Genomic DNA, 26,136 nt, shown 5'->3' on the forward strand with positions numbered 1-26,136 from the left:
GCTCACGTCATGATCCCAGGGTCATGGGATTGAGCCCCATCTTGGGCTCCATGCTGGGCATGGAGCCTGCTTAAGATTCTCTCTCTCTTGGCTCTGGCCTTCTCCCTCACTTGCTCTAAAATAAAAAAAAAAAAAAGTTCCTGTTTTGTTTTAGCCTTTTGTCTTCTTTTCAAAATCTGTTCTCAATATAGTAGTCAGAAAGGTCCTTATGTTAAAACTTGAGTCAGATCATAGCTCTTCTTTGCTAAAAAATACTATTAATTTCACATCTTATTCAGGGTAAAAGCCACAGTTCTCACAGTAGTTACAAGCACTACATAAACTGCCCACCCAAATTCCCCATCCTGATAAAGATAGACCTTTTCTCCTTCTACTCTTCCTTTTGCTCATGATTCTCCAGGTACAGTGACCTCTTTGCTGCTTCTCAAATACAGTAGGCACACTTCCACCTCTGGGTCTTTGAACTTCTGTTCCTTGCGCCAGGAATGTACTCTCCCATAGAGCCACAGGCTCACTTGTTAGTCATCAGATCTTCAAATGTTATCTCAGTGAGGCCCACTCTACTTAAAAGTCCAACCTTCTTCATACTCCCTAGTACTCTTCTGTTTTATTTCTCCTAGCAATTACCATTAACAGTACACTATGTTTTGGTCTTTAAATTTTCTGTCTTGTCTATTTCCCTCACTAACATGTAAGCTCTAGAAAAACAGAGGGTTTCTTTTTTTTGTTCTGTTCACTGTCATATCTCCAGTATCTAGAACTGTGTTTTGCTCTTAGTGGGCATTCAATAAATATTTGCTTAAATTAGTAAGTGTTGAATAAATAATGTTATGAAGGCATACTGGTATAGCCTTTTTCCCCCTACAACTAAATAGATAGAGCTATTAGTATAACTCTAAAGTTTAGTATAGCTAAAAGGTATAGCCTTTTTCCCCCTACAACTAAATAGATAAAGCTTCTTCAGAATTATGAAACTTCACTAAAAGGACCTTAAGATTTTAAAAACAAATATTATCAAAATTATGATAAGCTGTTCAGATGACCTCACAGAATCAATTTATTTGCATTCAAAATATTTTAATAGTAAAGAATAAAGAGTAAATCTCAATGTGTTCCTAGCATTTAATGGATAACTTTACAAATTTGAAAACTTAGCTAAAACAGTTTTCATAAATACAAGAAAAGGTAAAAACAAAATACAATCTTCTTATTATTTGAATACAATTACAAGATTTCAGGTAACATGTGGTTATTTCAATTTAGGCCAAAATATACAAATTTTAAAAACCAAATTATTTATGCAAAAAGTCTCAATTTCAGAAACTGGCTCTTCAGAAAATAAACATTTTTAATTAACTATAAATAAGATGTTATTAGGCTCCTTAATCACACTTATTTTCTGAAATTAAGCAAATAGCTTTTCTGCATCCTTTAGTTTTTTTTTCCTATCCATTTTGGCAATTACAGCCCAACGATCTTCCCTCATTTTCCTCATAGCTCCAAACTTCAGTGTAGATCCAGGCGTTGTTAGAGATGAAGGGGTCTGAATATAAAATAAAATAAAATCATAGTATATCTAATTTAAAAAGATAAAGTCCAGCTTTTGAAATTTGCTTTCTGAAGTAAAAATGAAAAGATACCTGTTTTGGTGTTCTGACACAAAGATGAGGAGTTGGTGGATTATGAGTCTTGTACAGTTTTTTCGATGTGTCTTCTTCTGCTACCATGCCCTTAAAGGAAGATACAAAAATATTAATTTGGAGTCTGTCATCACTGATATTTGTTATTAAGATTTTTCCTACATATCACAGAGAGGAGGAGAAAAACGAGGAAGGGAAAAGAGGAAGAAAGGAGGTAAGAGAAGGGAAGAGAGAGGAGAAAGAGGAGAGAAAAAAGAAGAAAAACTGAAGACAATGACAAAATAAATCCTCCATCTGTCAAACAAGGACATAGATTTGGATTCTATTAACGGTGTTCCTGAAAGGTTATGTGAAATACAAGATGTGTATGAATAGTACTTAGTTATTTCTATTTCAGTTTCAGAGTCTTTATACTACCTTTCCTTCTCCTTCCCCCCAGCCCACTTATTCAAACTCACACTTCAGCTTTAGAATAAGCATTTATAATCCTATAAAGCTATAATGTTATCAATTATCAACTTATGAGTATTGTAATGTCCCTACACAATAGCTAACACGTATTTAGTACTTTATGTTAGAAACTGTTTTAATCACTTTGTGTATTTTAGCTTTAATCCTCACAACAATTTTATGAAGTAGGTATACTATTATTATCCCCATTTTGAGGGTGAAGAATGAAGACACAGAAATATTAAGTAACTTGCCTAAGATTATACAGCTAATAAGAGGTGGAGCCAGGATTCAAATCCAGGTAGGCTGGTTCCAGAATCCATTCTCTTAATAAATATACTACACAGATTTAGTCAGGCAAGCAATCTGTTTACATTATCTTTTCCTGCTCCTAATGTCACATTTACAGAAGCTTCATGAATAAAAATATTCAGAGAGATTTTCATGAATTCTAAGATTTCAGCAGAATTCAGTAATTCATAAAAAGCTGCCTTTTCAGTTATACTCAGAACCAGTATGTACCAACTGACCAGCTTAGAAAAGAAAAATTTTTTAAATCATCCTGGAAACTGTTAAAATTTTACTCAGTACATAGCAAACTGATAATTCATTAATGACTGTCCAAATAAAAATAAATTAACCCAATTAAAACAAAACCTTATCTGTCCTTCTAACTCTGTAACGTTCACCTTTTCATGTGCTTGTTGGCCATTTATATATCCTCTTTGGAGAAATGTCTATTCAAGTCTTTTGTCCATTTTTAAATTGGGCTGTATGGTTTTTGGTGTTGAATTATGGGGGTTCCTTATGTATTCTAGATATTAATCCCTTTTCAAATATATGATTTGAAATATTTTCTGCCACCCTCTAGCTTGTCCTTTGACTTTAATAGTGTCCTTGGATGCACAAAAAATTATTAATTTTGAAGTCAAATTGATTTATTTTCTCTTTTCTTGGCTGTTTTTGGTGTCATACCCATTAGGTCCTTGCCAAATTCAATGTCATGAAAATTTTCCCAATATTTTCTTCTAAGAGCTTCATGGTTTTAGCTTTAAGTTTAGATCTTTGATCCATTTTTACTTAATTTTTATATGTGGTATAAAGTAAGAGTCCAACTTCATTCTTTTGCATATGGGTATATCCAGTTCTAGCACCATTTGTTGAAAAAAATGTCTTCTCTACCCACTGAATGGTCTTGGCACTTTTGTCAAAAATCAATTGACTATATATGTGAGGATTTATTTCTGGGCTATTTTATTCCACATATATCTGTCCTTATCCTAGTATTAATCTCCTTAAATTACTAGCTTTGTAGAAAATTTGAAAGTTGAGAACTATGAATCCCCCAACATTATCCTTCTTTTTCAAAATTGTTTTAGCTATTTGGGGACCCATGTAGTTCTGTATGAATTTTAGTATCAGAGGTAGTTTTGACATCCTAACAATGTTGTCTTCCTATCCATAAGCAGAATTTTCTCCTATTTCTTTAAGTCTTAATTTCTTCCCGCAATGTTTATAGTTTTCATTATATTTCAGTGTTTTACCTTCTTGGTTAGATTTGTACCTAAATAATAGTAGTAGTAGTAGTAGTAGTAGTACTAGTAATTTCCTTTTGGATTTTAATCATTGCTGGTGTATAGAAACATAACTGATGTCATGTGTTCTACCCTTCCATGTTGCTGACTTTCATTTATTAGCTCTAGTAGCCTTCTTGTGGAGTCTTTGTGATTTTCAATGGATAGGATCATGACATCTGCACATAGCTGTACACCATACTCCATCTGTATGCCGGCTTTTTAGCTCCCTCCCTCTCCCTTTGTCTTTTTTGTCTTGGCTATAACTTCCAGAACAATGTTGACTAGCAGTGGTGAAAACGGATATCCTTGTCTCATTCTTAATCTTAGGGGGAAGTTTTCAATCTGTTACCACTATGATGTTAGCTGTGGGTTTTCGGAAGTACTTTTTATCATGCTGAGGAATTTTCCCTTTATTATAAGAGTTTTTAATCATGAAAAAATGTTGGATTTTCTTGAGTGCCTTTTCTATACCAATTGAGATGAACTTTTTCCCTTTGTTCTATTAATGTGATATATTACATTAATTTTCTTATACTGAACCATCCTTGTATTTCTCAGAAAAACCCCACTTGGTCATGGTGAATAGCCCTTGTAATATGATGTGGAATTTGACTAATATTTTGTTGAGGATTTCTACATCTACAACCATAAAAGATAATGGTCTTTAATTTTTTTCTAATGATATCTGTATTTTGCTTTGGTATCAAGGTAATGCTGGCCTCAGGGAATGAGTTAGCATGAGTTCTCTAATTTTTTTGAACTTGAGAAGGTTATATCCTCAAATGTTTGATACAATCCATCAATGAAACCATCTGGTCCAAGGCTTTTCTTTGTTGAGAGTTTTATTATTACTAATTCAAATTCTTTACTTACTGTAGATAAGTCTGTTGAGATTTTCTATTTCTTCTTGAATCAGTTTAGGTAATTTGTGTTTTGAGGATTTTACCCATTTGTCCATTTCTTCTAGGTTATAAAATTTGTTACCATATAGTCACAGTATTTTTTTATCTCTGAATAATTAGTAATAATGTACCCACTTTCATTTGATTCAAGTTATTTACATCTTCTTGTTAGTGTAGCCAAAGATTTGTCAATTTTGTTCAAATAAACAAATTTTGGTTTCATTGATTTTCTCTATTGTTTTCTATTCTCTGTTTATCTCCCCCTTGAATATTCATTATATCCTTCTTTCTGCTAGCTTTGGGTTTAGTTTGTTCTTCTTTTTCTAGTTACATAAAGTGTAAAGTTAAGTTACTGAACTGAGATCTTTCTTTTTTAGTAGGAATTTGGGAACTATGCCTTTCCTCTGAGTGTGGTTTTTGCTGTATCACATAAGTTTTGATATACTGTGCTTTCATTTTTATTCATATCTAAGTCTTAATTTCCCTTGTGACGACTTCTCTGATTAAAAGTGTGTTAATTTTCACAAATTTGTGAATTTTCTAATTTTCCTACTCTTACTGATTTCTAATTTCATCCCATTGTAGTCAGAGAAGATACTTTGTATGATGGCTATCTTTTAAAATGTATTGAGACTTGTTTTGTAATCTATACGGCTTATCCTGAAGAATATTCCATGTGCACTTGAAAATGATGTGTATTCTGTTGTTGTTGTTTTGTATAGATCTGTTAGTCCTATTTGCTTTATTGTGGTTTTCCAGTCCTCTATTTCCTTATTTATCTTCTGATTGTTTTATCCTTTATTGAAGATGGGGTATTGAAGTATCCAACTATTGATGTAGAACTATTAGTCCCTTCAATTTTGTAAATTTTTTTTTTTTCAACGTTTATTTATTTTTGGGACAGAGAGAGACAGAGCATGAACGGGGGAGGGGCAGAGAGAGAGGGAGACACAGAATCGGAAACAAGCTCCAGGCTCTGAGCCATCAGCCCAGAGCCTGACGCGGGGCTCGAACTCACGGACCGTGAGATCGTGACCTGGCTGAAGTCGGACGCCCAACCGACTGCGCCACCCAGGCGCCCCTAGTCCCTTCAATTTTGTAAAGACTTGCTTCATGTACCTTGAGGATCTGTTATTAGGTATAAATGTTTAAAACTCTCATATCTTCTTGCTGTACTGAACCTCTTATTAATATAAAATGTCATTCTTTGCCTCTTGCACTTTTTTTATTTAAAACCTATTTTGTTGGATAGAAGTATAGCCAGCCCAGATCTTTTATGGTTACTATTTGCATGGGATATCTTTTTCTACCTTTTGACTTTCAATTTGTGTCTTTGGCTCTAAGATGAGTCTCTTTTAGACAAGACACTAGTTGGATCATTCTTTATTCTGTAAATCTATGTTGATTGGAAAGTGTAATCCATTTAAAGTAATTACAATAAAGAGAGACTAACTTCTGCCTATTTGCTGTTTGTTTTCTATATGCCTTATAGGTTTGTTGTTTCTCTCTCATTTTCTCCATCACTGTCTTCTTTTATGGCTAGGTGATTTTTTTTTTTTTTTTTGTAGTGAAATGTTTCGATTCCCTTTTCATTTCCTTTTGTGTATATTCTACAGATTTTTTTTGTATGGTTACCATGGGGATTACATTTAACATCCTATAATGTTATAACAATCTAATTTGAATTTATACCAAGTTCACTTCAATAGCCTGCAAAAATCCTGCTCTTATACAGCTCCATGCTCCTTTTCTGTTATTGATGTCACAAATTACATCTTTATACCTTGGGTACCCAGTAATGTAGATTAACAATTCTGATGCAATTTCTTTCAAATCCTGTAGAAAATAAAAGGTGGAGTTACAAACAAAATTACAATGCTAGCTTTTGTAAGTTCCTGTGTAAATTATTTGGTAACTCCCTCAGCTTTTGTTTATCTGGGAATGTCTTAATTTCTCCCTCATTTTTGAAGAACAGTTTTTGCAGGTATCAAATTCTCAGTTGACGATTTTCTTCTTTCAGCACTTTGAATATGGAAAACTATTGTCTTCTGGTTTCCAAGTCTTTCTCAGTGAGAAATCAGCTGATAATTGTATTGAGAGTACCTTGTTTGTGATGAGTTGATTCTCACTACTTTCAAGATTCTCTTTGTCTTTAGACAGTTTGATTATAATGTGTTTTGACGTGAGTCTGTTTGATTTTATACTACTTAGAATTCAATGAGCTTCTTGGATTTGTAGATTCATTTTCTTTCATCAAAGTTTGAGAAGTTTTCAGCTATTACTTTTTCAAATATTTTTTCCCCTTTTTCTCTCTCTTCTTCTTGGACTCGTACAAAACATATAGATATGTTTGATGATGTCCCACAAGTCTCAGGCTGCCTACTCACTTTTCCTTTTTTCTTTCCTTTCCTCAAACTCAGTAATTTCAATGATCCTATTTCCAAATTCATCAATTCTTCTGCTTACTCAAATCTTTTGAATCTCTCTAATGAACTTTTCATTTTAAGTTACTGTACTTTCAACTCCAGGATTCCTTCTTGGTTCTTTTTATAATTTCTATCTCTTTATTGGTATTCTCATTTTAATCATACATCATTTTTCTGTCTTTGTCTATGTCTTCGTTTAGCTCTTTCAGCATCTTTAAGATGGTTGTTTTGAAACCTTTATCTAGTAAGCCCAACATCTGGGCTTCCTCAAGGACATTTTCCGTTGACTTGTTCTGTTCCTTTGTATAGCCATACTTTCCTTTTCTTTGTATACCTTGTGATTTTTGTTGAAAGCTAGACACTGGAATCTTATAATTAGATAGGTCTGCAAATCAGATTCTTCACTTTCCCCAGGGTTTGCTGTAGTGGGTTAGTTTTGTTTTTGTTTTATGTTGTATAAGTTTCTATGCCAGGGATCAGGATGAGGTGAAAATTTGAGATCTCAGGTTTTTTCTGAGCTGGTCTTTCCCTGGACACATGTAGTGGTTTTAAATACCCCATAAATGTGAGTGCTTTTGAATGTACTAATTCTTAAATGCCTGGTCTTCCAAAGAAGAAAAATGAAAAGAAGAGGAAGGCAAAAAACAAAACAAAACAAAACAAAACAAAACAAAACAAAAAACCCACAGGTACAGATCACTTAAATCCTCTAAGAAGACACAAGCCAGCGAGGGTTGAAAGAATGACAGGAAGTTTCTGTGCCTGCACCTCAGTGGTGAGAAGCAGCAATCATGATATGGAACAATGAACCTTGATACTCAGAGAAAAAGTCCTTGTTGCTTACCCTGGCTATGGCCAAGACCTGAGCATAGCTGTCTGCCACAGGCCTATGGATTGGATGATAGGTAGTTACCACCATTCTTAAGGTTGCAAACTTAACTATAATTTACCAAGTTGCAACCCTGGAAACTGCAAGCATTCAAATAGTCTCCAGAGCTCCAAAATAGTTACTTCTGGCAATTTCTGCAAGTACAATTGCTATCTAGGTGGAGAAATAAATTTGTGGTATGTCCTACTCCACCATCTTCTCCAAGATCACTTAGACAATCCATTTTTACATCTAACTTTTTATAATAATTTGAATGTTCATCAAAATTTAAACACAACAGTTAAGAAATTTACAAAAATAGTAACTTCAAATGATAATTATAACCAAATAAACAGACATGAAATGTCTTTTTAGACAAGTGGAAATAATTGTGTATACATATAATAGTGTAGTATGCTTATGGTGTTGCAAAGTTGTGATGCTCCTTTTAAAAATGAGATGAGTCATTTTGAATCTCAGATCAGCTAAATTCACACTGCTAGAAAAATAGTAGGGATTCCAACCCTGGAGTGTCTAATCCCAGAGCTCATAGTCTTTCTACTAATTCTCCTTACATTTTTATATATCTGGACTTCAGTTTAAGCTGGAAGTTACTATGTACATGGTCTTACATAGGCTTTGGAGCTAGATGGTCTGTGTTCAAATTTTGGCTCCCTGCCTTACTAGCTATGTGATCTTGGGCAAGGTATCTGTGTGACTCAGTTTCCTCTTCTGTAAAATGAGAACAGCAACATTGTCTATACTTCTTAAACAGGAGATTGTTCTAAGAAATAATCTATGTAGTCTTTGAAACATTGCTTGGTTCAGTTTTAATCATTAAAATGTTAACATCTATAAAACAACAGGTACTTGAGTAAGGATTCTGTATGTTAACTTCAATAATTAAAGTTTTAAGACTTCAGCTACTCATTTTTCCAGAACAAAGAAGTCCCAAAAAAGCTTGAAGAATCTCAAAAGTTGTAAGTGGCAACAATGAAACAAGTGCTTTTAACTGGAATTTTATAATTAGGAATCTTTGGTATATTGCTTCATTTTGTGTGATGAGATTTATTTGGTTTTAAATTAAATGAATCTAAGTTTAACTATTCTCAATAAATCAATATTATAACTTCAGAAAACACTGGTATGTGTGGATACACTCATGGTAGGGAGTAATTACTACTACAAACTGCTAGGGGAAATATCTTCCTTAAACAACTCATCTTTAATACATTAACTCTTTAAGAATAATAGTAATGTTATACCTTGATACAGATTTCAACCAAAAAGTGGTATAAAATGAAGTAACATGTATATTAGCAAAATCAAAAGGGGCCCTAAATAACAAATTTGGCCATAGCAAGATTCATCTAACCTTTCTGAAAGAAAGAAAGAGGAAGAAGAAAAGAAACAAAAAAAGAGAAAATGTGGTTAAAAATTCCTTGTAACACTCTGCTGGAAAACAAGATTGTTAATCATGTGTCAACTATGTTACATTAAGTAATTCAAAATGCCATGTTTACTGAAGTTAGATTATTTGAACCCTATCCGAAATGCTGCAAAAGCATATAGGGCTCTGTGTTGTAGTAGAGTTCTACTATATTTTAATATTGCAATGGTAGATGCTATGTGTATATATTATACATATACATCAAAAAGTAATGTATAAAAATAATGAATAATGTAAACAAGTAATAAATACTGATTTGTAGTATTTTTACCAAAAGATCAGTAGTTTCTGAACTATCCGAGTTAATATCAAACTCAAAGACCATTTTTCTCTTTTTATTACTTTCTTCGGTAGGTATATTCTTGCTTTCTCTCTGCTGAATTTTTAGTTTCGTTGGTGTCTTCACAGTATATGCCTATCCAAAAAGAAAAACAATACATTTTCCCATCAAAAACCCCGTATTATTAATAAAGGCAAGTTAAGTCTTTAGCAATCAATAACTCTCAATTATTAGTGGAATGTATATAGAGATTTTTGATAATAATTTAATTCAGGTATTTTTGATGCTAAAACTTACAACTTCCTTCCAAAAATTTTTAATAGAAAACTTTTTCTTTGTCCTTCCCTTCAACTTACTGAAGAAAATAATGGCAGGAGAGAGTGCGGAGAGACACTCTTCAACTTCAGGAGTCAACGGTCTTAAGAAGAGGGATTTTTAACTTTTTTAACAATGATTCAGACCAAAAAACAGAGTGAGTTTAGCTCTCTCTACAAAAATCCTTACTGATTTATGAGAAAATAGGTATGCTTATATTTTGTTGATTAAGTAATTCACATTAGTCAATGTTTAGTATTCCATATTTCCCCGTAAGTTTTACAATTTTTTTTCAAGTACCTTAAAAAGTTAGGTCAGTGACATCAGCAAAAATGGCACAGTAAGGTACTCCAAAAATTTTCTCTTCCATAAAGCAATAAAATACTAGTAAAATGGTCAAAGTCCACTTTTTTCAGAACTCTGGAAATTAACCAAAAGCTTGTCACAAACTGTAGTGTTTATTTAAAAAAAATAATAATTGGCAGAGGGGTGCCTGGGTGGCTCAGTCAGTTAAGCTTCCGACTTAAGCTCAGGTCATAATCTCACAGTTTGTGGGTTCAAGCCCTATATCAGGCTCTGTGCTGGCAGCTTAGAGCCTGAAGCCTCCTTAGGATTCTGTGTCTCCCTCGCTCTCTCTGCCCCTCCCCCACTCATGTTCGCTCGCTCTCTCTCTCAAAACTAAACATTAAATTTTTTTTAATTATAAAATAAAATAAAATAAAATAATTGGCAGAACCTCCATAAGAACAGCAAGCTTTGCGGTGTCTTAACTTTTCTTCATCCTAGCTCCCATTCTCTATGTTACCCATAAAAATAACATCCCACACTCCCGGTCCAGACTGGCAGCCATTAGTCAGAGCAAAACAAAATTGAGAGCTCTTTCAAAGCTTTTATTCCCAAAGAGTTGTCATTATTTGATCTGTCTAGGGGTTCTGTGAAAGACCTCACAAGCTAGTCTGTATTTAACCTGATTCAGAACTCATTCAGTACAAAAGCTTTCTCTTTGGTATTGAGTAGGACACAGCATTTATCAAGACAATTATAGACAAGTGTTTTCACTTTGCAGTTCCATGAGGCAATGATTTTAACAGGTCAAATGATAAACTAGACAAAAACTTCAAAAATTCTGGCATTCCTGGAAATGTAGAAAGCCACACATGCATAGGACTGTGAATAAGCACAGGAAAGACCTAAGAAGGCCCTAGTTGAGCTTGAAGATTCAGTTATCAATGGTCTGGCTGAGTGCTGAAGGTATACCCTAATAAGTACCTACAGTCCATTGGTAAAAATTGGGAGATTTATTGGTACAGGCTCAGTTGGTTCAAACATTAGCTAAACATTAAGCTAACCAAGTAGAAACTTCAGTGGCACTCAAAGAATACAAACTTTACAGAATTAGTTTAGAAAAGTCACTAAACAAACAACAACTATAACAAGCAGAAACAACAAACCCTAAGGACAGGGGTGAATCTGATCTCCACAGCTGTCACATTATGTTATTTTTAGTGTTCAGATTTCAAGAAAAAATTATGAGACATGCAAAGAAACAAAAAACTATGGCCCATCACAGGGGTTGGGATGGTACAATCAAAAGAAACTATCCCTAAGGAAGACCTGTCATGGATTTCCTAGACAAAGGCTTTAAGTCAGTTATTTTAAATATGTTCAAGGAGCTGAAGAAACCCATATCTAAAGAAATAAAGTATGATGACAATCTCTAACCAAATGGAATTATCAATAAAGATAAAACTTATTTTTTTTTAAAAGAACCAAATTGAAAACTGCAGTTGAAAAGTATAACTGAAATGAAAAGTTCAGTAGAGGGGCTCAATATCAGATTAAAGCAGAAAGAATCCATGAACCTGAAGATAGTTCAATTGAAATTATCTGGTCTAAGAAATAGAAAGAAGAAAAATGAACACGGCCTCAGAGACTTGTGGGACACCATCAAGTATACATAATGGGAGTTCCAAGATAAGAGCAGAGAAAGGGAAGAAGAAACATTTGAAAAAATAATGGCCGAAAACCTCCCAAATTTGGTGAAAACATTAATCTATACACCCAAGAAGCTCAACAAACTCCAAGGAGGATAAACTCAATTAGAACTACACTTAGACATACAATCAAACTGTCAAAAGTCAAAGACAAACTAGAAAAGCAGTAAGAGACAAGTGACTCATTACATACAGTTGATTTCTACCATAAAGCATGGAGTTAAAACAGCTGTAGGTTGACTCCAAAGCACTTAAAAAAACCTGTTTCCAAATAATTCAAATAATTCTATATACACCAAAACCATCCAGTAAAGAAAACTATACAATTATAAAAGATAGTATACATGTATTTCTGTTTATAATTCTTTTTTCCTATCTAATCTAAAATATAGACACATAAGGCAATAATTATTATACTGTATCAATGGGATTAAAATGTATAAATATATGATTTGCATGACAATGATATCAAAAGAGAGAGGGAATGAAACTAAGTTTGGGCAAAGTTTTTGTATACCGTTGAAATTACATTGGTATTAATTCAAACTAAATCATTTTAAGACGTTAATACTCAGGTAATCACTAAGAAAATAATTCAAAAAGTATAATAAAAAAACAAGAGGATTAAAATGGTATACTAGAAAATACTTAGGGGCACCTAGGGCTCACTTGGTTAAGTGCCCAACTCTTGGTTTCAGCTCAGGTCACGATCTTACGGTTTGTGAGCTCCACACTGGGGTCCATGCTGACAGCTCAGAGTCTGCTTGGGATTCTCTCTCTCCCTCTTTCTTTGCTCCTCCCCACTCATGCTCTCTCTCCCTCAAAATAAATAAATAAATAAATACATACATAAACTTTAAAAATTTAAGATCAAGACTAGGGAAGTATGCCAACTAAATGCAAAGTGGTACCCTGGATTGAATCCTGGAAGAGTAAGAAAACATTAATGGAAAAATAAAGTTTAGTTAACAGTAATGTACCAATGTATGTTTCTTAGTTTTGACAAATGTACATGGTAATGTAAGATGTTAACAATGTAGAAAACTGAGTGACTGGTATAAAGGAATTCTCTGTACTACCTTTGCAATTTTCCTGTAAATCTAAAATTATGGTAAAAATGTTCTTTTTTAAAAAGTAAAGTCACCACAGCCATGAGAATGGCTAAAATCAAAAAGATAAAAAGTACCATGTGGTAGCAAGGATGTGGGGCAACTAGAACTCTCACTTGCTGCTAGCTTAGATATAAATTGATGTAATGATTTTTTTTTTAAATGATTGGCAGTGTGGTACAACAAGAAACATACCTTTAGTTTTTGTCCCTGGTTCCTGACAGAGAACTTCTAAAACCCATGTAATTTTCTGAGTGAAAGGAGCATCTTTTGGTACAACATTTGGTCTTTGTTGACAGTAATGTGATAGGAGTCTTTTCCTATTCAGAATGAACTCCTTTCAACTGGACAAGAGTTAATGTTAATGAAACAATTGGCAGTAAAGGGCACCTACATAACTTCAGGATGGTAGCTTATTGCCGGAAAAAAACAAGGTTTGATTAGAAGTTTGTAACCTTTCAGTTCCACCCCCTGACCTCCTGGGAGGGGAGAGAGGTTGGAGATTGAGTTACCAATGGCCATGATTTAACCAATCATGCTAGGTAGTGAAATCTCCATTAAAAAGAAACCCTAAACGATAGGGTTCTGAGAATGTCCATGTTGGCAAACACACAGAGGTGCTGCTGGAAGGATGGAACTCCTGAAGAGAGCATGGAAGCTCTATACCCCTTCCCCTATACCCTGCCCTACTCATCTTTTCCATTTGGCTGTTCCTGGGTTGTATCCTTTATAATACACTGGTAATAGTAAGTAAAGGAATTTCCTGAGTTCTGTGAGTCATTCTAGCAAATTAGCAAACCTGAGGAGGGGGTTGTGGGAACCCCCAATTTAGAGCCAGTTGGTCAGTAGTACAAGTGGCAAACCAGGATTGTGACTGGTGTCTGAAGTGGAAGCAGTCTTATGAGACTGAGCCCTAACTTACTGGGATCTACATTAGCTCCAGGTAGTGTGAGAATCTAATCAAGTTGTGGGACACCTAGTTGGTGTCTGCAATCAGAGAACTGGCATGAGGGGGAAAAAACAAAAAACAAAAAACACATGTTTTGTATCACAGTAAAAAACAGCTCAGGCAATATCTATTAAAATGTAACATATTATGCATAATGCTATTACCCAGCAATTTCATTCCTAAAGACATACCCAACCAAAATGCATACATGTCAAATACTAGAATTTTTATAGCAACACTGTTCATAAAAGTCCCATCTGGAAACTACCCAAAAGTCCACTAACAATACAATAAATAAAATATGGCACATCATACAATGGATTACTATACAGGAACAAAAACAGAGAATCTACAACTTAAAGCAACAATATAGATGAGTCCCACATAATGTTAAATGAATAAAGCCAAAACAAAAATAATGATTCTGTTTATAGAAAATGCAAAAACAGATACATCAAATATTAGAGTTGGGACAGTAGTTAGCCTTGGGGGAGAAGCTAGTAAGGGGGCAAGAAGATCTTCAGAGGTGATAGTAATGTTCTGTATTTTATTGTGAATGCTGATTACTAAAAAAGTCATCTTTAGTTTGTAAAGATTCATCCAATTGTATAATTAAGACCTGGGCATTTTTTTTGCATATATTTCAATAAAAAGTTTTTTTTTTTAAGTAAGGTTCATTTTCTATAAAGATCATTTCATGTGAATAATATAGTTATAAATACAACAAAATAATTTTATATAAAAGCCTCTCTAAGCCATGTAGTTTACTAATTTTCATAATTTCCATGGTGTGGATAACATGTATCAACAGGATGTGAGAGACTCTTCTTTTTGCTCTGGAACTGTTAACTGGGGCACAAAGCTGTGGAAAAAAGTGCTAGTAACCCATATTCTAAAGAAAGTAACCTATGATTAAAGCCTGGATCCTTCAATCCTTCTTTCGGGCTTATTAAAAAGTGGTTAAACTGGCCATACAAGCACCAAACACCTCCTTTCTGGGAAGAAAAGAGGTTTCCTTATCTTAAGGAAACTGAGAAGGAAAGGTATGAAATTTCAACTTAGAAGGATACAAAGAGGTAGAGATATTTTTCCCTTCAAGTTCCAAGCCAAGTGAGGAACTAATATAAAACTAGGGGCACCTTTAAGAAGATACACACTTAATGTATACCTCACTAGATTCACACTTAGGAAGAAATTTCATTTGTCTTTGCATCTGGCTGAATAGTTTAGAGTATAAAGAAATTAGAGAGAGATGGATGGTGGTGGGGGAGGGGGGGCGGGCCAGAGTAGACATTCTGTACTACCATTTAGCACGGAAAGGCTGAATGAATTCCCCATGGATTAAGTGGGCATATGGAAGATAGCTAGTAACTCAGCCACCTCCTGGTGGTACCTGATCCACCAAGGGCTGACTGCTAAGTAAAGGACTCTCCCAGCAAGATGATGAAGGGTAAATAGCAAAGGAAGCAACTGGGGTGAAAAATGCCAAGTCAGAACCAGATTTCCCACATCAGGGAATGCCACCTGGTGAATGCCAAAAATTTACGGAATCTGCCCAAGATGTCATTAAGTTGTAGACAGTAATTTAAAAAAAAATTTTTTTTTAACTTAAAAAAAAAAAAAAAAAGGAAACCATTTCATGCTGGTATCACAAAAACTGAATTGGTTTTATATATGTATGTGCAATACCAGATATATGGCATATGATACTAAAACCTTTTTTAACCAAAACGTTATGAACTTCTTAGAAATTTTAGCAACCAACCTTTGGCAATGGTGTGGATAAAGTACTTTTGGCAGATGTCCACAAATAGTCTCTTTTGTCTTTGGATTTGCCATTGTCCACTGATGTGATGTTTCTGGATATATTTTGTGAAGGAGCTACTTTAGAATCAAACTTCCAATAATGAGTTTCAGGTGTTTCCAACAGAGATGTCTGTGTTTTCTATATTGAACAACAAATAGGAATAAAATCATCACTATATGTCATTTAAAGTGCAGCAACTACTAGAGATAACACTGGAATAAACTAGAATTTACCCCCAAATTTATTATTAAATAACTTTCAATAAATTATATTTATCACTTTATATTCCCATTTAAGATGAAAATGGTATCTGCCCCTCTCTGTCTTCACAGAGCTGCTATAAAAAGAAATAAAACATCTCAACTCTCTAACTGACCAAAAGTTGAGGATTTGCTAAAGAAAAACCTCTATTCCTGGTAGCAAAAAAGCCTTTCTTTGTTGTTCATTACAATAGTCTAAAAGCCAGAGGGCAGTTTATTCTCATTTCTATCCATTCTCTTTTATGCTTTCGTATTTCCTCTCTCTCATCTATAAAAATATCGCCTTTCCTATCCACCAGCCTTACTCCCCACCAAAAAAAAAAAAGAAAAAAAAAAAAAAAAGAAAAATAGGTAAGAAAACCTATAAAAGTAAAGAACCAGAAATTTTTTCCAGGAGGAAAAAAAAAATGTTTTTTTTGTTTTTTTTTTAAGAAAAAAATTTTTTTGAAGAAAAAAATTTTCTTCAATTCTGAAACAAATTGCAAATTTACTTTAAATACTTAGGTTTTATTTCAATTCAATGTCTTCCATTTTTTTTCTACCTTCATATGTATCTTCTCTTTAGCATCTGACCTATCTTTCTAGTAACAGTTCGTAGTAGCTACTTTAGTGGAATTGTGTTAGTTGCTTTGTATTTTATCACTTCTCCTGGTTGCCACTGTCTCCATGCATGGCAATTACTCACAAGAAAAAACAGAGCACATACAAACCACACACAAAGGGCTATTCTCAAAAGTTCAGTGGTTAAGTCTGCCATAAATTTAAATTAGGAGGGTATAAGATGCAGGATTAAGAGGTGACCACATGTGCTATAAAAATATTGGGAGTAGGGGAGCCCGGGTGGCTCAGTCAGTTGAGCATCGGACTCTTGATTTCAGCTCAAGTCATGATCCCAGGGTCATGGGATTCAGCCCCGTGTCGAGCTCCCTGCTGAGCATGGAGCCTGGTTAAGGTTTGTTCTCTCTCTCTCCGCCCCCGCAAGTTCCCCCTCTCCCCCCTTTACAACTTTCACACTCTCACTCTCTATAAATTAATTAATTTTAATTTAAAAATTAAAAAACTTGGGGCACCTGGGTGGCTCAGTCGGTTAGGTGTCCAACTTCGGCTCAGGTCATGATCTTGTGGTTTGTGAGTTCAAGCCCTCCATCAGTCTCTGTGCTGATAGCTCAGAGACTGGAGCCTGCTTCAGATTCTGTGTCTCCCTCTCTCTCTCTGCCCCTCCCCCACTCGCACTTTCTCTCTCTCAAAAGTAAATAAAACATTTAAAAATTTGTAATAAAAAATCCCACACTGGGGCGCCTGGGTGGCTCAGTCAGTTGAGCAACTGACTTCGGCTCAGGTCATGATCTCATAGCTCGTGAGTTCAAGCCCCGTGTCGGGCTCTGTGCTGACAGCTCAGAGCCTGGAGCTTGCTTCGGATTCTATGTCTCCCTCTCTCTCTGCCCCTAACCCACTCGCATTCTGTCTCTGTCTCTCTCAAAAATAAACATTAAAAAAAAATTTTTTTTTAAATCCCACACTGGACTAATCAATAGACAAATGGATAAGGAGGATGTGGTATACATACATACACACACACACACACAGAGAAATATTACATAACTGTGTTATTACATAACACAGAGGAATATACATATAAAAAAGGATGAGATTGTGCCATCTGAGACACCACGGATGGACCTAGAAGCTATTATGCCAAATGAAATAAGTCAGACTAAGAAAGACAAATACCATATTATTTCACTCATATGTGAAATCCAAAAACAACAAAAACAACAAAAGAATAAACAAAAAGCAGAATCAGACCTATAAATACACAGAACAAACTGATGGTAGTCAGATGGGAAGAGGATGGGAGAATGGGCAAAATTGGTGACAGGAAGTGAGAGATACAGGCTTCCAGTTAGGAAATGAATGAGTCACAGGAATAAAAAGCTCAGCATAAAGACTACAGTCAATGATATTATCATGGTGATGTAATAGGACAGATGGTAGCTACACTTGTGGTGAACACAGGATAATGTATAAACTTGTTGAATCACTATGTTGTACCTGAACTTACATAACGCTGTATGTTGACTATATTTTAAAAAACAGAACAAAACATTAGACTAAGAGTCAAGGAATATACTCTTTTCTCCTCAATCTTTTACTATCTTGCTGGGTGATTCTAAGTAAATCTCCAAGTACCTCTTGGCTTAAATCTGTCCATCTACATAAATCAAGGAGCTAAATGAGGTGACATGTAGGCTTCTGCCCAGTTCTAGTGATCTCACTTCATAATCTTTTTTCCAGCAGGTATAAATTTTGGTAGCTTTTTTTCCACACACTTGCATTTTTGTATCCTCCTTCCTAAATATTTCTGCATCATAGTTGATAACACAATTTTGATGGAAGTAAATCTTTTTGCTCTCTGGACTTATCAGGAGTCATCCTCAGAATTTCCAAAACGTAGCTGTTTTCATAGACAAATTTTTCTCTCTTGAAAGGACTGATAATGACAACTACACCACCTTGTGGCCAAGTCTAGGAATTTAACACTTCCTGGGGTAGAAGGGTAGTTTGAAAGAAAATTCACCCCCATTCTAGAATACTGAAATATTCCCCTTCATAATAAGTCATAGAAATGTATATATTCTCCTACCATTCTTTTCTGAAGGTTACATTTCTAGTGATGCATATACAGGCATATCTCCTTTCATTACACTTCACTTTACTGTGTTTCAGATGCTGTGTGTTTTTTGGTGTTTTTTGTTTGTGTGTCAAGCAAGCCTATTGGCAACATTTTTCCTTAACCATTTTGCTCACTTACTGGAACTTTTTTCTCTTTGTGTCACATCCTGATAATTCTTACAATATGTCAAACTTCTCCCATTATTGTTATATTTGTTATGGTAATCTGTGATTGGTGATCTTTGATGTTACTATTGTAATTGTCTGGGGGCACCATGAATCACACCCTCATAAGATGGCTAACTTAACTGTTAAATGCTGTGCGTGTTCTGATTGCTCCACTGACCACCCATTCCCCGTCCTTCTCCCTCTCCTGGAGCCTCCCTATTCACTGAGACCCAACAAAACTGAAATTAGGCCAATCAGTAATGCTCCAATGCCTCTACGTGTTCAAGTGAAAAAAAGAGCATGAGCTATAAATGATTGAGCTTAGAGAGAGGAAGGCATGTTGAAAGCTGAGATAGGCCAAAAGCTAGGCCTCTTGCACCAAACAGCTAGGCAGGTTGTAAATACAAAGAAAAAGTTCTTGAAGGAAATTAAAAGTGCTACCTCCAGTGAACACACACAAATGAGAAGTAAAACAGCTTTATTACTGATATGGAGAAAGTTTTAGTGGTCTGGATAGAAGATCAAACCAGCCACAACATTCCCTTAAATCAAAACCTAATCCAGAGTAAGGCCCTAAATCTCTTCAATTCTATGAAGGCTGAGAGAAGTGAGGAAGCTGCAGAAGAAAAGTTTGAAGCTCGCAGAGGTTGGTTCATGAGGTTTAAGAAGCCATGTCCATAACATAAAAGTGCAAGGTGAAGCAGCAAGTGCTGATATAGAAGCTGCAGGAAATTATCCATGAGACCTAGGCTAATTAATTACTGAAGGGGTCTATGCTAAACAAGAGAGTTTCAATGTACATGAAACAGCCTTATATTGGAAGCAGATGCCATCTAGGACTTTCATAGCTAGAGAGGAGAAGTCAATGATTGGCTTCAAAGCTTCAAAGAACTGGCTGACTCCCTTGTTAGGGGCTAATGCAGCTGGTGAATTTAAATTGAAGCCAGTGCTCATTAACCATTCTGAAAATCCTAAGGCCCTTTAAGAATTACACTAATCTAGGGGCGCCTGGGTGGCGCAGTCGGTTAAGCATCCGACTTCAGCCAGGTCACGATCTCGCGGTCTGTGAGTTCGAGCCCCGCGTCGGGCTCTGGGCTGATGGCTCGGAGCCTGGAGCCTGTTTTCGATTCTGTGTCTCCCTCTCTCTCTGCCCCTCCCCCGTTCATGCTCTGTCTCTCTCTGTCCCAAAAATAAATAAAAAACGTTGAAAAAAAAATTAAAAAAAAAAAAAAGAATTACACTAATCTACTTGCCTATGTTCTATAAATAGAACAAAGCCTGGATGACAGCACATCTGATTACAACATGGTTTACTGAATATTTTAAGCCTGCTGTTAACACCTACTACTGCTCAGACAAAAAGATTCCTTTCAAAATATTACTGCTCCATGACAATGCACCTGGTTACACAAGAGCTCTGATGGAGATGTACAAGGTTACTGCTCTGATGCCTGCAGCCCATGGATCATGGAGTCATTCTGACTTTCAAGTCTCGTTATTTAAGAAATGCATTTTGCGTTTTTTTTAATGTTTGCTTATTTTTGAGAGAGAGAGGGAGAGAGAGAGGAAGAGAGAGAGAGAAACAGAATGTGAGTAGGGGAGAGCAGAGAGAAAGGGAGACACAGAATCCGAAGCAGGATCCAGGCTCTGAGCTGTGTGCACAAAGCCTGACACAGGGCTCGAACTTATGAACTGTGAGATCATGACGTGAGCCAAAGTCAGACGCTTAACTGATGGAGCCACCCAAGCACCACTTAATAAGTGCATTTTGTAAGCCTACAGCTGCTACAGATAGTGATTCTACTAATGGATCTAGGAAAAGTAAATTGAAAACCTTCTGGAAAGGATTCACCATTCTAGATTCCATTAAGAATATCTGTGATTCATAGAAGAGGTCAAATATCAGTATTAACAGGAGTTTGGAAGAATGTGATTCCAACCCTCATGGATGACTTTAGGGGTTCAAGACTTCTGTGGCAGAAATAACTTTAGATGTGGTGGAAACAGCAAAAACACTGGAATTAAAAGTGAAGCCTGAAGATGTGATTTAAAGGCTGCAATCTCATAAAACTTTAACAAGTGAGGAGTCACTTCATGTGGATCAGCAAAAAAAAAAAAAAAAAAAAAAAAAAAAAAGTGGTTTCTCGAGATGAAATCTACTCTTGATGAACATGTTGTGAAGATTGTTGAAATGAAACAAAGGATTTAAACTATGATGTGAACTTAGTTGATAAATCAGCAGCAGCATTTGAGAAGACTGACTCTGATCTTAAAATAAGTTCTACTATGGGCAAAATGCTATCAAACAGTATCCCGTGCTACAGAGAAATCATTCGTGAAAAGAAGAGTCAGTGAAGCAAACTTCATCGTTGTCTTATTTTAAGAAATTGTCACATATCCCAACCTTCAGCAACCATCATCCTTGATCAGTCAGCAGCCATTAATATCAAGGCAAGACCCTCCACCAGCAAAAAGGATTACTACTCATTAAAGGCTCACATGATGGTTAGCATTTTTAAGTAATAAAGTATTTTTAAATTAAGGTATGTACACTGTTTTTTAGACATAATGCGCACTCAACAGACCACAATATAGTATACATGTAACTTTTATATGCAGTGGGAAACCAAAAAGTCATTTACTGTGGTATTTGCTGCATTGATCTGGAACTGAACCCGCACTATCTTCAAGGTGTACCTACATACAGAACATTCACGATTTTCTGCTTTACTTTTTTAATGGAAATATAATTAACATACAGTATTATATTTGTTACATGTATACAATGTAATGATTCAACAATTCTATACATTAAAAAATACAGTGATGAGCACTGAGTAAACACTTATATGGCATTTTCTATGTGCCACGCTCTATTATAAATGCCTTAAAATATTATCTCATTTAATCCTTATAACGTTAAAAAATAGATACTATTAATTATCCCTATATCAATGAAGAAACTGAGGCATAAAGTAATTTTCCCAAACTCAGAAATGTTTCATAAACCTAATAGTCATTACATATAAAGATTGTGCTATTTCAATATTGTTGGAATAAGGCATAGCAAATAAAAGCTTATTAAAATTTTTTATTTCTTGTATTATTTCCTCATTTGTAATTTATATATCCAGAACCCCAAACGAAATATAGGGCATTTACTAATCTAAATAATGGGCCTATATTACTGGAATTATACATGAATCAAAATAACTCCATAAGGATACATGATATATACTGGTATACTCTAAGCACATTCTATATTTAGAAATGAATATTAGATGTTCCTTACATATTTATGATCAAAAAAATTTTTCAGGTAAATGTTAGAAAAACCAGGAGAATTATATAAAACTCTTACCTTGTCTTTTTTTTCTTTGAGAAGAACTGTGTTTTCTTTGGTCTCTTTTTTGAGTTTTTCCTATTAAAAATGAGTACACACAATGCAGTCATTACTGTTATCAAAAATTAATGCTATTATCAAAATCTTTGCTGAGAAGTATCAACAAAGAATGCTAAACTCTAAATATTAGAAAATAATGAAAAAAAAGCAAATTAGTTTCTTTCTACAGAGCCCATTATTTAGTTTTGATTATCTTTTTTAAAAATTCTGATCTGTCTAGTATGTATCTGTGGAATCCTGAGTCTTTTAAAACTCTGAATCAACTTTCTCATTTGTAAAATGAAGTAGACGAATTGGATTATAAACTAAGGAATACACACAAGTAATAACTGTGAAGAGCTATAAAGAGATCCAAGTATTATGGGCCTTTAGATGTAGAATTCAATTTTTCTGTGTGTTGAGAGAGGATACATCTCAGTTGGACCTTGGATAATGAACTTTCAACATGAGATAATCAAGGATGAGGGAAAAAAGAGTACAAAATACTTAGGAAATAATAGATCACTTTTGCTGGAGATTAGGGTATGTGTACTCAGTATAGAAAAGAGAAAAGTTACCCCTGGCCTACAGAAAAGAATATGTATTATGCCTTTAATATGACAGCCAACTGGAAAACAGAATTGTTACAGCCCCAGGGGAACTTAAAGGACTCAGAGAAGGGAAAGTTCCAACACACAGAACTTTAAGCAAACTTGCCGTGCCTGCCCATGATGCCTATGCCAATATCAATCCTCACTGAATGCCTCTTGTACATTGTGCTCTCTATCCCAGAGTGTTGCTCCTAACCAAAAAACTCACTTCACCACAAAGACGCTGGCAGTAAACTAATTTAACAATAGTCACTATTCTTATTATGTATCCTATCAACCACCAATGGTTGATTTTTAGTTATAGTGAAAACTGGGGTCTCTACTAAGGGACTAGAATAAGGGCCTAGAATGCTATCTTCTAGAGTAAAGTACATCCTCTAAACCAGCAAAATTGCACTGCCTCTCTGAATATGTATCTTGGCTTCTAGAAGACAGAAGGGCAAAAGCACCTCTTATGACTGCAATGACTCTATGAAAGTCTGGAGACTTTTACTGGTCTGGAGATCTTAGTACAGTCTATTCTAATACAACATATGTTTCCAAGGTGGGAATTATTAGCTCATACACAAACATGTATCTTTGGGAGTGGTTAATTGATCTTGAGTTCCTTAAGAACATACCAATGCGCAGTCCACTATGGTCCCTATTCAATCTGAATAACTAAAATATGCCTGTAATACACATTGGCAAACAGAGGATTGACTTCAGCCACAGGAATAGAGAATGACAGGCCTATACCCAGATTTCAGACTTGAACAAATTAAATTTATAAACCTAGAACCCTCTAAATTAAAAGAAAGCCTGGTAACTCTTGTGGAACGATTTTGTAATAGTATCACAAATAAATACTGTATTTTCTAGTATCTTGTGCGCTGAAACACTAAGACTTATGGGTAAGTGGACACTGACTATAAATTAACCCCATTTATTACACCCATAATGTTACTATTTTTTCATTAGATCAAGTGCAGGCGTTTTGGGATCAGGTGAAAATGGCATTTAATCCAAGTCTACTTTCACAATGAGCCCATGGAACTATAAACCTAATCTATGGTCATTTCTTTGGATCCTAAGAATAAAGTTTGATAGAGAGTTTAAATTCAGTAAGTGCCATAATCCCCATACTAGTTCTAACCACAGAATGAGGGTTTTAAATTTGGGAGGACCAACTGGAAGACTTTGTTATTTTCCTCCATATCAAGAATGTAAACAAATACAAATCAAATGTCACATCTCACATAGGCAGAGACTAAGGTCCCATTAAACCATGGAAGATATAGAGAAGGTGATTTATCACAGTCCCACAGAGATAATTTTTGGAAAATTAAATTTGACTGTCATCTAGTAATAATTTGGTCATACCAATGGGCAAGTAACAGAAGTCAAAATACGGATTGCCATAATGACTGGGACCAAAATTGAGAACTAAGAAAATAGTTTCATATAAAAGATGAACTGAATCGGGGTGGGGGGAGCGCCTGGGTGGCTCAGTCAGTTAAGCATCCGACTTGGGCTCAGATCATGATCTCACGGTTGATGAGTTTGAGCCCCACATCAGGCTCTGTGTTGACAGCTCAGAGTCTGGAGCCTGCTTCAGATTCTGTGTCTCCCTCTCTCTCTGCCACTCCCCTGGCTCGTGCTCTGTCTTCCTCGCTCTCTCAAAAATAAATAACCATTAAAAAAATGAAAAAGAAAAGATGACCTGAATCTATGTAAATATAAAGCTCAAATTAAATACCAGAATCATGGTTACAGAACAAATACATGTGTTTATTAATCTTGACAATGTAAATTAATACCAAAATTGTATAAGCAAAGGAAGAAGCAGTAGGAGGAAGTGTTAGATACACTGTTTACAAATACAAAGGTAACCAGTAAAATAACTGAAAATACTACACACACCTTTCAAATTAACAAGATACCCACACACACATTTAGAGAAAAAGAAAAAATAAATAAATATTAATATGTAATGTAAAATAAGAGGACAAAAACATGATATAAATCATATCAATAAGGGGTTAATATCCAGAAAATATAAGTCAACAACAAAAAACAATTTAAAAATGGGCAAAGGATTTGAACAGACAATTCTCCAAAGAAGATGTGTAAATGGCCAACAGGGGAAGGAAACAATTAAGAACTTCCAAAATAAATTCAATAACATAAACATACAATCACATGCCATAATTTCTGATTCCAGTGAGACTCAGCATGAGAGCCACTGTAGACCTGTGCTTATTTGATTCTAGTCAATATGGCTCTTAACCTAATCACCACTTGTATAGTACTGGTGAAAGTGGACACATATAATAATGAGAATAACTGTCACTAGTATACCTGTATTGATAAGAAGTAATCTGAGGGGATAAGTAGGCAGTCCAGGAAAAAAAAAAAAAAAAGAGGCCTATAAAATGCACAGAGAGTCAAAGTTTCAGGAAAAATGACTAAATTTTTTTCATTTTGGTCTATCTAGTCTGGATAAAGAAAGTACAACAAACATACCCATACAGAATTAATTATCCATGCCAATAAATAGGACATACTAGCAATAAAGTCAAAAGACAAGTTAAAAAAAAAAAACAAGAAAGAAAAGATTCACCTGAAGCAGAAAACACAAAAAGAAGAGATTCACTGAAAAAATAAATGAATTTTGTCCTTTTCCCAGCCTCCCTCTTACCACGCTGTAAGTAGAATATACCAAATCACGATATTCTTATCTTTCTTGCATAAACTGCATGAAGAAACACAGCTTGAAGAGAGACTGGTAAATGGCAAAAGTGAATACACACACTGGAATAATACTCAGCCATGAAAGAGATCTTGCCATTTACAACAACATGAATAGATCTATAGAGTATTAAGTTAAATGAAATAACTCAAAGACACACATACCATCTGATTTCACTTATGTGGAATCTAAAAAACAAATAAACAAAGCAGAAACAGACCCATAAATACAGAGAACAAATTGATGACTGCCAGAGGGGAAAAGGGTGAAGAGATGGCAAAATGGGTGATTGAGAATAGGAGATACAGGCTTTCAGTTATGGAATGAATAAGTCAAGGGATGAAAGGTACAGCATAGGAAATATAGTCAGTGATATTATAACAGCACTGTATGGTGGCAGATGGTAACTACACTTAGGGTGAGCATAGCATACAATACTAAACGCTTTCAATAGGAAAAGAGAAGACTGATGTCAGCAAAATGGCAAGAGTTTTCTACCATCTACCCCACCAAGACAACATATTTTAACAATCATCCACAGATG

At 35.0% G+C, this 26,136-nt stretch overlaps 1 protein-coding gene across 3 annotated transcripts in view; it reads right to left on the bottom strand.

Annotated features, from left to right (window-relative positions):
• Nucleotides 1-1,101: 1,101 nt before the first annotated feature.
• Nucleotides 1,102-26,136, bottom strand: part of SYCP1 (synaptonemal complex protein 1) — a 123,166-nt gene continuing 98,131 nt past the window's right edge. For 2 of the 3 annotated variants that reach the window (XM_049616499.1, XM_049616500.1), the window contains exons 29-33: nt 22,230-22,289; nt 15,726-15,905; nt 9,585-9,728; nt 1,641-1,730; nt 1,104-1,543 (exon numbers count right to left, since the gene is read on the bottom strand). In XM_049616499.1, the coding sequence (XP_049472456.1) occupies nt 1,406-1,543; nt 1,641-1,730; nt 9,585-9,728; nt 15,726-15,905; nt 22,230-22,289 (612 nt within the window). In that variant the 3' untranslated portion in view covers nt 1,104-1,405. Of the gene's footprint in view, nt 1,544-1,640; nt 1,731-9,584; nt 9,729-15,725; nt 15,906-22,229; nt 22,290-26,136 lie in introns of all 3 variants that reach the window. The other variant, XM_049616501.1, reaches the window with a different exon arrangement.

The sequence above is a fragment of the Panthera uncia genome (genome assembly GCF_023721935.1).
Source record: "Panthera uncia isolate 11264 chromosome C1 unlocalized genomic scaffold, Puncia_PCG_1.0 HiC_scaffold_4, whole genome shotgun sequence".
Taxonomy (NCBI): Eukaryota; Metazoa; Chordata; class Mammalia; order Carnivora; family Felidae; genus Panthera; species Panthera uncia.